Here is a 12,559-nt window from a genome sequence, read left to right as displayed (position 1 = left end):
GAGGATCATCGATGGAAGTGAGGGTAGGGCAGGAGCCCCAGTAATGAGCAACCGAGCATTACAGTGTCAGACAGGGGAGGTCAGGACTCCAGCAGGCAACATTGTGGGTATGTTATCTTTTTCTATCTTTTCGGTTTTTATCAGTGTTTATGTGGATTGGAATCATGCATCGGTTTGGGTAATTGTACCTTTGGTTTAATTCTATGTTTATGTTTGGGTTATATCTTCATGAATTATTATACGCCATTTTCATGCCGTGAATCATTAGTGGGTTAGTAAGGGGTTGTATCTCATGTAGTGGATTCCAAAGTGTTCAGTTGTTATTCTGGTTTCTGGTCGAGACCGATCTACGGGACATTGGGGGGAAGATATATGGTCAGGATTCAGCAGGTTAGTTCTCCCGTATCGTTAGGATTCAGTGGTTTAACAAATTTTCTTGGTTGGATCTTGGGGGTGCCAAGGAAAGTGGTCTATTGCTAAGGTTTTGGTCTGAGCATCAGTTAAGAGGGCTTCGAGATTTGAGATTTGTATCATTTAAAGCTTCTGGGGTTATTAGTTTTGTTGGGATTTTGGGGAGTGTTCATCTAGTCTTCAAGGGTTGTGCGGTCTTTTGGGTTCAGCTAGTAATGGATCACTAACATTGGTAAGCACAACTTATCAGCAGTTCAATTATTAGAGGGTAAGAGGGATTGGGAATCCTTCAAACCTTATGTGCTATAAGAGTTTAGTCGAATCAAAGTAGGGGAAAACCACTCATGTATTTACTAGCAAAAGAAGGCGTGAAACTAGGATGAGTTTCACATCCCCGTCGGGGAAGAAGGCGGCTAAGTGGCCATCTGGATCAAGGAATGTGTGAGTTGGGAGTTCGGGGAACCTCCCAATAGTTTGTTAGCACCTTCTTAGTGATGGGTAGCAGGTTTTTGGTGGATCCGAGTTAGGATTGCAGTCATGACTCTATTTCAGCTTGGGTGTTTGGGCGAGTGCATGCTTGAATCTATAAGTATTTGGATCGATAGATTAGCAATAAGACCATAGGCGGCGGCTGTGGAAAAGTGGAAGTTTTGTAAGACTGCGGGGTGGCTCGTACCATTCACTAGTTAGCAGATAGTAAAGAAGTGTTGTAAAATTTTGGGGTGTCCTGTAGCATTAACTAGTGGTTAGTTAGTGTGGGAGTGTTGTAAGACTGTTAGGTGGCTCGTAGCATTCACCGATCCTTATGCAGCGGTGCTAGTGTGACAAATCTATGATTTGGTCACATATTTCTTTAGATAGTTTAGAACAGGGTGGGTCAGTTTGCAAGTCTATGGGAGGGCCATAACATGTATAGAATCAAGAAATGGTGGGTCATGGGAGACTGAATATGATGTAAGACTATAGTTGGTCTTGTACTGTTCATTTTAGCATTGGGTTTGATTACGAGATGGTTCAAATAACTATTGCCAGTTGAGGATTTCTTTCAAAAGTCGCATAGGACAACTATATGGGTGTCTTTTGGCTCTACAACAGGACAAGAATCTGGTATTTCAGATAGTTGGCAGACAAGTTGGGACCAGGGAGGTCTCGGTTGCTTTTGGAAAGCAGCTATGAGGCAGCATGGTGTTTCAGGCAATATTAGTGAGTAGGGATTCGTGTGTGTGGAGCAGCATGTTATTCGAGAAATGCTAAGTCATTTTCAATTTGGATTAAACAATCTTAGAGTAATTGATTTGAACCTGTTGCGTAACTCTCATTTGAGTCTAACCGTTGCAGGGATGAATCTTCCACTAGAAGGATTATTTGAGCCTTCTGTCAAGCATAAGTGTTCTGCAGCTGTTTATGGTCAGTGGCTTTGTTTCCATTATTCGCATCAAGATAATTAGGGTTGGAAGTGTTTTTTTTAGTTTGATACTCGATGAGGAATTAACATGGTAATGATTCAATGTGGGCGGTCTGTCGAGGAATCAGACCAATGTGGATTTCAGGTTTCGAAAAGGTATAAATGGTTTTCTACAGGGGCTAAGGATTTGTTCTTCTTCAGGTTGGAAGTTTCTATTTGGGTTCGATTGTCTTGGGACGGTTACTTTATGCTCAGAATTTTCGGTTGCATTCCTCAGGTTGTTTGGTATGATCTGAGTGTTAGTAAGCAGGGATTTCGAGGACGAAGCCTAATTTAAGTGGTGGAGAGTTGTAACACTCGATTTTGAATTTGCTTCATTATTCGGTGTTGCGGCCCAATCTTTAGTTTCCATGAGGCTTAGGGCGTTGGGGAAGAAAGGATTTGGCCCTTTTTGAATGTGGGTGTTATGGTTTTAGTGATCCAAGTGTTAAATGGTGTTTTCGGAGTCCAAGGGTATAATTGTAATTTGATAACTCGGTCCTTTATGAATTTTGGGTTTTGTTCGGGAAGTTTTAAGGCTTTGGTGAGTTGTTAGAAGCATAGGGATTCTCGCCACCTTTCCATGGATATAAGGTTCGTTGCAAACAGACCTAATATGAGGAAGTTAGAGTAATTTGAAATATTAGCATATTTGACCCTTAATGGAAAAGGTTTGCAAGATATGTCCCATATGTGCATGGTATGTAGCGTGTGCCTGGGTGTGTACGCCCAATGTAAGCTGGGGTACGCCCATTGTAATGAGCAGAGTACCAAACCCTAATTTTTAGGGTTTGGGCACTATTCAAGCATCCTTATAAGCTCAAGGTTCTTTCATTTCTCAACCTCCACTAACTTCTCATTTCAGAAACTCTAACCTCTCGTTGGGTGTTTGTGTGATCTAAGTGTGCATTTTGCTGTACTTTTGCTGATTTTCAAAGAGAATGTGCTTGGTGCTAGCTTGTAGTTCAAAGGAAGACTTATGGATCTAGACTCTTGGCTGCATTTCTAGCTCATTTAAGGTATCAAGTTTATACCTTGGCTTCTAGTTATGCTTTATGGGTATAAGGCAAGATTTGTGCTTATTATTGGGTTGTGAGTCCTCCTTGTGAGTTTGAGCCACTCCAGGAGCTAAAATTGCTAGATCTTGCCCTTTCTAAGTTTATAAGTTCGTAAAAATGGTATCTTGATCATTACCTTTGGTCCATACATGTTCTAGTTGGATTAGAATGAGTATTAATGGATAAGATGGTTGTTGGGTCCCATTAAGTCATGCAAATATACACATCAAGAGCTTTATTTTAAGGTTTTCTGAGGTTTGGATACAAAGGACTTAAAGAATTAACTCCTAGTTTGAGTTTTGGAAAAGTCCCATTTACGCCCCGCGTACTGATTTGAGAACCTATCTAATATCATCAAGTACGCTAAGCGTACCTAGGGGATACACCCTGCGTACGTTTAGCTACGAACTTTGGGCTTGTTCATGTTTTGGGTTTAGGCTTTGTGTGTTGGGCTTATTGGACAGAGGAATCTTAGAGTCTTGAACTACTATTTGGGCTTGCAATGTTGGGTCTAAGGTTGTTGTTTTGGGCCTTAGTTGGCCTAATGGGCTTGAGCCTCGTGGTGTCTTTTTGGGTCTGGGTTATCGTTTGGGCTTGATTTGCTAGGGGTTTTGTTGAACTAGTTGTGAGCATATGTTTTAGATCAAGAAAATTTATTGGGCTTTAGGGTAAGGTCCACGTAAAGGTTGGGTCCAATTTGGAAAATTAGGTCGTAAGTGGGCTTTAGATGATTATTTGGTTTGTGGGATTTTAGATTGGAATCCAACTGCTAACTGTATGTTATTTTGTTCTGATAGCTCGGTGAGTCGTCAGGGAAGCAACTAGGGATTTCTTTCAGTGAGCTTCAGCATTTGAGGTGAGTCTCCTCAATGTTCTATGGTCGAAGGCACTAATGTCAGCCCATGTGGTTTATGTTTTACAGGAAGACACGGGGGTGACCCTTGGGAATTGTATGAAAGATCATGATGTGGCACTTGTCTGTAAGACCCAAGGTTTTGGCCCCCGGTTTGGCAAGGAAGATCATGATACGGCTCGTGGCATAATGGAAAGACTATGGTTGGCACATATCACTTTTATTGATTGTTGGATATGTATGATATTCATGGCTCGTTGATATGTATGGTATGTGGTATCTAGGGAGCTCACTAAGCTTTGTGATTATAGTTTGTGGTTTGTGGTTTGTGGTTTTAGGTACTTCCGGTTCGAAAGGAAATGACTCGGCTTGATCCTAGCGCATACACCCGTGTTTTTCCACAGTTCATGATTTCTAGGATTTTACTCTGATAATTGTTTATTTTGGAATACCTTTAAATGTTTGAATAAAGATAAATGAATGTTTGAATATTTATTAAAAATGAAACTTTTACCCTATGATTTTCTGGACGTTACAAGTTGGTATTAGAGCCTTAGTTTGATGGATTCGAGCATACTCTCGGGTATGCTTGGACTCAAACTGAGGGTTTGGTGAAAAATTTTATAAAATAAATGTTTTATTAAAAAAGGGGTTTCTAATTAAAGAAAGGGGTGTGATGCGTGGCAATCAGCCGAGCTCAAGTAAGTGGTTCCCAGAATACCAATACATGTTTATTATGATATATGATATAAATATGAGAATTGCATGCTAGAAACTTCAGGTTATGATTGTCTCGAAACGGGATGTTACCATTCTCCTCCACTTAAACTGGATTTCATCCTTGAAATCTTCCTTGGGATGACATCTCACATGCGAGGCCCACTATACAAAAAGGATAACCCAACACACGAGCCATTCTAACCAGCTAACAACCCGACATTCAAACATAACCATTTCCTACCTAATACTTCTCACTTCCGAAATTCATCATCTGTCTTTTCTAACGATCGAACTGCAAAATCACTATGGTTATAACACCTAAAGGTCCTCGCTGACACGATCCTTTAATCCTTAATGACTCTCAGCTCTCCTCGATCCGTTAACCATTAACGAGTATCGAGCTCACCCTAATCCATCAACCACCAATGACTCTCAACCTTACCCCAATATGCCAAACACTAACGTCTCTCAGGTTCACCTTGATCCATCATCCACTAACAACTCCCAGGCTTACCCCGATCTGTCAACCACTAACAACTTTTGAGCTTACTCTGATCCGTCAACCCTTAACAACTCTCAGGCTTACCCCGATTCGTCAACCACCACCAAAGCAACCCAACCAACACAAGATACCAACAAAACTTAGAAACTTAATCATTCTTATCAGGCCTTTGGATTGTGACTCAGACCCCTATATCCCAATTAAATAAGAATAGACAAGGAGATCCATATCACTACCCTAAACTTGAGTTCCTAACAACCTAGGACCCTAACATGATAAAACCTTACGAAAAATACCAACACAACCTACAACTAAGAATACTAGAAAGAAATTATAGCACTTGGTAATGAACTCGACACAAAACTCTAAAGAATTTGCAGTTACACGAATGTCTTTAACTTGAGCAGTCTGGCAGAAAACTGAAACCAGGTCCAAAATTATCTCATTACAAAATCTCCACTCTCTCCCACTTGGAATACACGAACCATCCGAATACATTCCACACTTAATTAAAATGCTCCACATCAACCTTTAGAATAATACCAACCCTTATTCTAAGAAATGAACATAAATGGAGTAAGACAGCCCTTCAAACCAGTCAACTCAATCCCAAAACCTTAATCATATAAGAACAAGTAGAAAGGACAAAGCAAAAGTTCCGAGTCTATGACCCCCCCCCCCCTTACTGTAGTCCTGTAGTCTACCAAGAACCTAGTAACGTCTTAACTAGATGCATACCCAAGATGGAAACAAACACGAATGATATCTTCCAAAGCAAAACTAAATATACATAAATAAAATAATTTGGAAAGATACCCGCAATCGTCTAGTTGTCACACCTAGATCCTCTCAAACAAACTGGTAGGATCTCCCTTCAACCCTAGGTACCTTAGCACTACCCTAACACCCATCCGACATCTGCCAAGCTAAAGATACAGGGCTCTGCAATGCACTTCCAATGAAAAGGGGAAAAGTGGCATTGATGTGGCCAACCTAATCACGATAAAAACAAACTCGTGTGCCCTACCTGTAGTCCCTGCCGAAATGTCCCTCATTGTCGTGTTTGTGGTAGGAAGACAATTGGCATACCCATCATGAATCTTCTCATTGTTACCACACTCAAAACTCCTTTGATCCTCTACACTTGATCTCATTTAAGCGGAATTGAACCGCTTGGTCGCTCGCTGCGATAGAACTGGAACTAGCTTCTCCTCTATCCTTTGTGTCACTATCTCAATCTCTCTCATCCTGGCATTTGACTACAACTCAACCAAAGTCCTATTGGGTGTTCGATACAAACTCTTTCATCTCAGTCTTGATCATACTCGAGTAATGGGTCATCTACACCTGCTCCAAGGATGTATACTCAGGAAAAAATAGGTCCCTTTCATGAAATATCTTGGTGATCTCGGTCACCGAATCTGTCGTCTGCTTGCGCGATAGGTACTCCTGTGTCAGTCGCTCTCTCTTAACAAGCAAAACATAATTAGTGCAATAAGAACTGCTCCCAATTCACTGCAGCTCGCTCCGCAGAAGAAAATGTTTGAGTCGCAAACTTTTATCGGTCCTATTCCCCCAGGTGAAGCAGGTTTAAAGCAAATCGAACCTTCAGGTTCTCCAAACAAGAACATATGTAGAAACATTCCTCCATGTTAGATACCAATATCATAGAAACAATTGGGTCCTTGACACCGTCGAACTCTGGAGTGGTTGTGATAACAAAAACCTCAGTGACGGTAGCATAACGCTTGTCAAACATCTCAATCAGAGTGTTCTTGATAGGCACATGCCTTTGGAATCTCCTCCCCGATTGTCGTAGACACCTCGATGGAAATAAACGCATGGATCCCCTCATCATCTGCACTCGGCCTCTCCGGATTGCTAGTACCCGAACCTAAATCTCTAATCATCACCATTCTGAAAATATACAAAGGAGAGTGTCAAAAACATATCATCACTATTGCAGGTTATACCCTTAAGGGTTCTGGAGTTCACTCAAACTCCAAGAACAAGAAGATTTGGACCTAAAAGCTCATAAAATGAAAATATAATAGATCTAGAGAAGTATGGAGCAAGATAACAACTTTATACCTCAAAATGATCAGAAATGTGATGAAGATGATGGATATAAGCTGGAACTAAGCACACAATTAATAAGAGAGACTCCTTCCTTCAACCTTCACAAAATGGTCTCACACACTCAAAACACATACAAAAAGGCTAGGTTTCGTATTAGAGGGCTGGAGGTTGAAGATGAAGACCTAATCTAAGAGTTTAAGCCTTTGAATATGGAAGAAACCCTAAATTTCAAAGGCTTGGGCATCAACCTTCACCACGTCGTGGCCATCCTCTTGCCACATCGTGGTGACCATCTAAAGTGTGTTCTTCAATAAGCAACATACCATATCATGGTTATTAGCCTACCACGTTGTCGTGCATCCGAGTTAGTAACCCAGAATCTGATTTTAGCCCAATATCACCTTAAACCCAAACTCTTAATTCCAAACTCAAGAACCTTATTCCTTAAGGTCCAAACTCGATTCTTTCAGACTTGAGACCTTTACCAGATCAATTACGACATGAACCTTTGGGTTATGATTGTCTCGAAACAGGATGTTACACATATCCACCAATTGTAGGTGGCTAGATAATATATAAGTGACCAATAAGGCAATAAACGAAGGCACATATATTAGCAGCGATAGATTGTGTCTCCAAGTGAAAAGCAAAATACCAAACACCGTTAAAAAGACAACTAAATACGAAACAAATTAAATTTGAGGGACCAATAGAATCAAAAACGAAAGGTAGGTATTAAACATACACTTGGACCGAACCACACTAATTTAGTATTTTAAATGTAACTTAAAAATTCAATTTGTAAAATATAATATAAATAAAAGCATAATCATGAGAAAAGGATTTATTATCATTCTCTCGCTCACGTTATACAGGGACCAACTAAAAAGTCTGTCACTAACACATTACAAAAGAGAAGTCAACAACAAAAAAGTGTCAAAACCCAGAAGACCAAAACCGATTCACTGATCTTCTTCATCCACTCACCACTTTCCTCCATTGTTGTCCTTCTCTCCCAAAGAGACAATAATGGCCGATGGCTTCTCACCACCCTCTTATAACCCTAATTTTAAGTTAATACCATATATAATCCTCCATGATTTGTCTCTTCTCTGTTCCTTCATCATATCTCACCCTCTCTACTCCTCTTACTTCATCTACTTCGCTCCTTACTTGATCAAACTCGTCTCCCTTGTGTCTCCTCTGTTCATCGTCACCGTACTTCTCTTCCTCCTCCTCACGACCACCACAGCATTCTGCCCTAAGTTGCCGGAATTGGAACTTGGAATTCTTCAAATTGCCATAGAGGAACTCCGATCGAACTTGGATAATGTTAGCGGAGACGTGGAAGAGTGTAATTTTGAGGATTTGGAGGTTTATAAGATCTTATTTGATTGTGCATTATCAATCACGTTTTGTACCGAAGAAGTGTCGATTGCAGAAAATTCGGTTCACGGCAGTGTGACAAATGATGTTACAACTAGCGATTCTGCTTTGGAAAAATTATGTTTGGAGAAGAATCAAGTAAGCCGGAGAAATGATGATTCAGAGGTGGTTAACCTAAAAGAGGAAAAAGGCTTGGAAAAATTGTTTCAAGAGTTGGATAGATTTGAGGAATCTAAAACGGTGAATCAAACAAGCGCAGATTTTGATAAAGTTGTTGAAGAATTACAAAAAACTGAGCCAGCTCCGGTGACAAAATTCAGTAGCGGATCCGATGTGAAGTCGTTGGCGAGAAATTCAAGTGATAATAATATCTTCAGTCAATATTCCGGTAGATCGAGCTCGTGGAGATCGAATTCTTCGAGTACACTCAGCAGCCATGGATCCATGAGAGACGAGAAGGAATGGCGGAGGACATTAGCGTGTAAGCTTTTCGAAGAGCGCCATGGTTCACGAGGAGGTGGGGAAGGTATGGATTCATTGTGGGAAGCTTATGAGAACGATAGTTCAAAGGATCAAAAGGAAACCATGAACAGTACCATGAACAACAAGAAGACGATGCTGATGAAGAACAGCAACGGCGGAATCAAAAGCTCAGACTCAGAAAAAGCAGAGGAAGAAGAAGAAGAAGAAGATGACGATGAAGATGATGAAGATGAACCTGAGATGAGTAATGGGCCTTTGTGTTGCTTACAGGCGTTGAAATTATCAACAGGGAAGATGAATTTGGGAATGAGGAAACCGAATCTTGTGAAGATTACGAGAGCTCTCAAAGGGTTTGGATGGTTGCATCATGTGAAGAAAAAGCATGGTAAGAAAAGTTCTGGTTCTTTCACGGATTAATAACCAACTAATTTTTAACTAGTGTCTGTGTGTGTTTTTTTAAGTACATATATATATATGATCTTTGATATATCTTATGCATTTTCTTTTGGTGTTCTTAGTTCAATCTTTATTTTTATCTCATTTTGTAATTACACTAAGGGCATGTTTGGCACAGAGCTTTTCGAAGCGTTTAGGAGCTTCTAGCTTTTAGCTTTTGACAAAACGCTCTAATTTAAACAAAAAACTTCGTTTGGCAGTACGAGCGTTTAGCTTTTAGTTTTATCAAAACGCTCCGATTCTAAAAGCTACTTCATGTAGCTTTTAACAAAACGCTCCGGAGCTTTTGAAATCAATTTCCATAATTACCCTTAAAAATATATTTATATACTTTTTTATTTTTAATCAATTGTCCTTTTATGTAATTTTATATATTTCAAAAGCTTTCAACTCCTTTTACCAAACATTCATATAACAAATAAAAGCTACAGCTTCCCGCTACCAGCTACCAGCTAATCGCTACCCGCTTCCAGCTAACAGCTACTTTTGCCAAACACGCCCTAAATTATATAGGATATGGGCAAACATTCTTAAAATCAAGCGATTCTAACAATCCCCATCTTAGTTTTATGGCTACTTGATGATACAAATTTTTTCATACAATATCTTTTTTTTTTTTTGGAAGTAAAACATTCGATTATATATTTTTAGAATTTATATGAATGACTTATTTTTTTATTAGCCATATTTGGAGGGCTTCTCTTATTCTCCATTTTTTTTTGTATTGTCGATCATATAATATATATATATATATATATATATATATATATATATATATATATATATATATATATATATATATATATATATATATATATATATATAGAGAGAGAGAGAGAGAGAGAGAGAGAGAGAGGTGTGTATATGTAAAGAAGAAAAAGAAATGTGTATTTATTGTGGATGTCTAATGGAAGCCGAAATAAATTATAAGCGTTTTAAATAAACCCGGGGGGGGGGGGGGGGGGGGGGGGGGGGGTTCTAGATTTGATCAAAAGATCCCCTATCCCAATAGAAGACTTCTTCCAATATCCTTTTTTTCAACAAAAATTTTTCCAACAACTTGTTTTCGCCTACCAACAACCTTATGTGTAACAACAATTTTCACAACCACAATCTATCACCAGATTCTCCCAATGAAGTTGAAGAAATACAATTCGAGCAACCAAAATATCGAAGCTAAAAGGAAACAAAAATCATAAACTTGTGTTTGATAGGAGTGCGTAATTGGAAGGAAAAACAAGTAACCACTTTAGCTAAGACTGCGATTGTGGCTAGCTAAAACCCGATCAAAGGAAATGCACAAACGGGAGATGCATTTTAGGAAACCGTTTAAAACATCTTCCATGATTAAATGGGGAAAGGTGTGTCGTGCGGCTGATCAAATAGCGTCCAAATGGCATGACATGAGGTTTAAAATAACATAATTCAACGGAAATTCACAACAACCTCAAGAACATGCACAAGTGTGGGTCGCACGATATTGATGTCTTTGCGCGACGCTCAAACAATATTAAGAATCACAACAAACTTGTAAACATTTTCCTTATGCAAATACTTGGTATGAGTTGAAGAAATGTCACAAATGGCTTCTTAATGAAGACTTTGTTTCTTCCTATTCGAATCATTCGAGGAAATCCCAATCATGTAGCCATTATAACAATCAGATGGGTTGACATTTATCGACAACAACAATGATCCATATGATTTTTACCCATAAGAACATCTAGCTCGGGCCATGGGAATGAATAAAGCAAAGAAAATGAATTTTGGTTCTACTTCACAAGTTTGGAGGTAAGCAGTATCGGGTTCCATGCTCTCATCACAGATTTCCCACAATCTAGAGAACCATTTTTCTAAGATGGAATTGAGATAGATAAAAATTAGGTCGTAAGTTTGAAAGATAAAAATTTGAAAGTGGTAAGGATTGATAGTAATTGTGGTTATTTAAATAGGAGAAAAAGTAGGTACAATTTGAATTAGGGTATTAAAAATAATAGAATATAAGTAAAAGGGAAAGAAGAAGCATCACAAGTTTCTATGGAACGAGAAATTCGATCTCAACATGTCAAGCTTTTGACGTATTGTTTACTGAGCCAACTTAATATTATCGGAGAATTTGGTAAGTCCATTGCTTTTAATTTAAAAGCATCTCTAATATTGACTTATTTCATAGTTTTTTACTACTTCATTAACCACTCATAATCATTTAATACCAATGGAGTTGCTAACTTTTGTGTATTTATATTGATCGTTTAATATATATTGAACGGTCAATATACTATGATCATTTATATATTTAACACCATCATCTTTAATCATATTTTAATTTCACCCTTTTAATTATATTATAGTTTTAAACATCTTCTATTTCTGTAACTAATTAATTAATTTCATCATAGTTTTTTATTTATTAAACATATATTCATTAATCTATAGTAATAATACTTATTTAATATATTCCGTATTAAAATATGATGTGTTTAAAAATAACTAACTAAATGAGATGATTTTATGAAACGATTTAAATAGAGAAGAACCAATATGTTAAATTTATTTATAAAAAAAACTATTGAAAAAGTTTAATCATTGGAGAGTTCATTTAATTAAAGATCAAAATTAACATAATAATGACGTGGCAAAAATAAGAAGTCATAATATAGATCTACCATTAGAGATTCTCTAAGAGCTTGAATCTTTAAGTCGTTTATCATTTCAAAACTTTAAGGCTGGGGAATGGTGTCACAGTAATCATAATTCCATCATTGTTATGTAAGCGTCATGCCAATTTTTACCACAAAAGTGTGGTTCCTTGCCAAACTTTAAGGCTGGGTGTTGTTCTAGATTTGATCAAAAGATCCCCTATCCCAATACAAGACTTCTTCCAATATCCTTTTCTTCAACAAAAAATTTTCCAACAACTTGTTTTCGCCTACCAACAACCTTATGTGTAACAACAATTTTCACAACCACAATCTATCACCAGATTCTCCCAATGAAGTTGAAGAAATACAATTCGAACAACCAAATTATCGAAGCTAAAAGGAAACAAAAATCATAAACCTGTGTTTGATAGGAGTGCGTAATTGGAAGGAAAAACAAGTAACCACTTTAGCTAAGACTGCGATTGTAGCTAGCTAAAACCAGATCAAAGGAAATTCACAAACGGG

General features: G+C 38.2%; 1 protein-coding gene across 1 annotated transcript; it reads left to right on the top strand.

Annotated features, from left to right (window-relative positions):
- Window positions 1-8,096: 8,096 nt before the first annotated feature.
- LOC145046994 (uncharacterized) lies at window positions 8,097-9,353 on the top strand. Its single transcript, XM_078995247.1, has 2 exons — window positions 8,097-9,119; window positions 9,207-9,353. Exons 1-2 carry the CDS (start codon window positions 8,097-8,099, stop codon window positions 9,351-9,353), a joined length of 1,170 nt encoding a protein of 389 aa, XP_078851373.1.
- Window positions 9,354-12,559: the final 3,206 nt, after the last annotated feature.

This window comes from Lactuca saligna, chromosome 5 (genome assembly GCF_052625555.1).
Source record: "Lactuca saligna cultivar CGN05327 chromosome 5, ASM5262555v1, whole genome shotgun sequence".
NCBI classification, from domain to species: Eukaryota; Viridiplantae; Streptophyta; class Magnoliopsida; order Asterales; family Asteraceae; genus Lactuca; species Lactuca saligna.
This window is presented reverse-complemented; position numbering and strand designations above follow the sequence as displayed.

Excerpts from the sequence above, each read along its gene's own strand:
- LOC145046994 (XM_078995247.1), top strand. The coding sequence starts at position 8,097 with ATGGCCGATGGCTTCTCACCACCCTCTTATAACCCTAATTTTAAGTTA. Across the intron at positions 9,120-9,206 it reads AAAGCTCAGACTCAGAAAAA|GCGTTGAAATTATCAACAGG; the intron begins GCAGAGGAAGAA and ends TGTTGCTTACAG.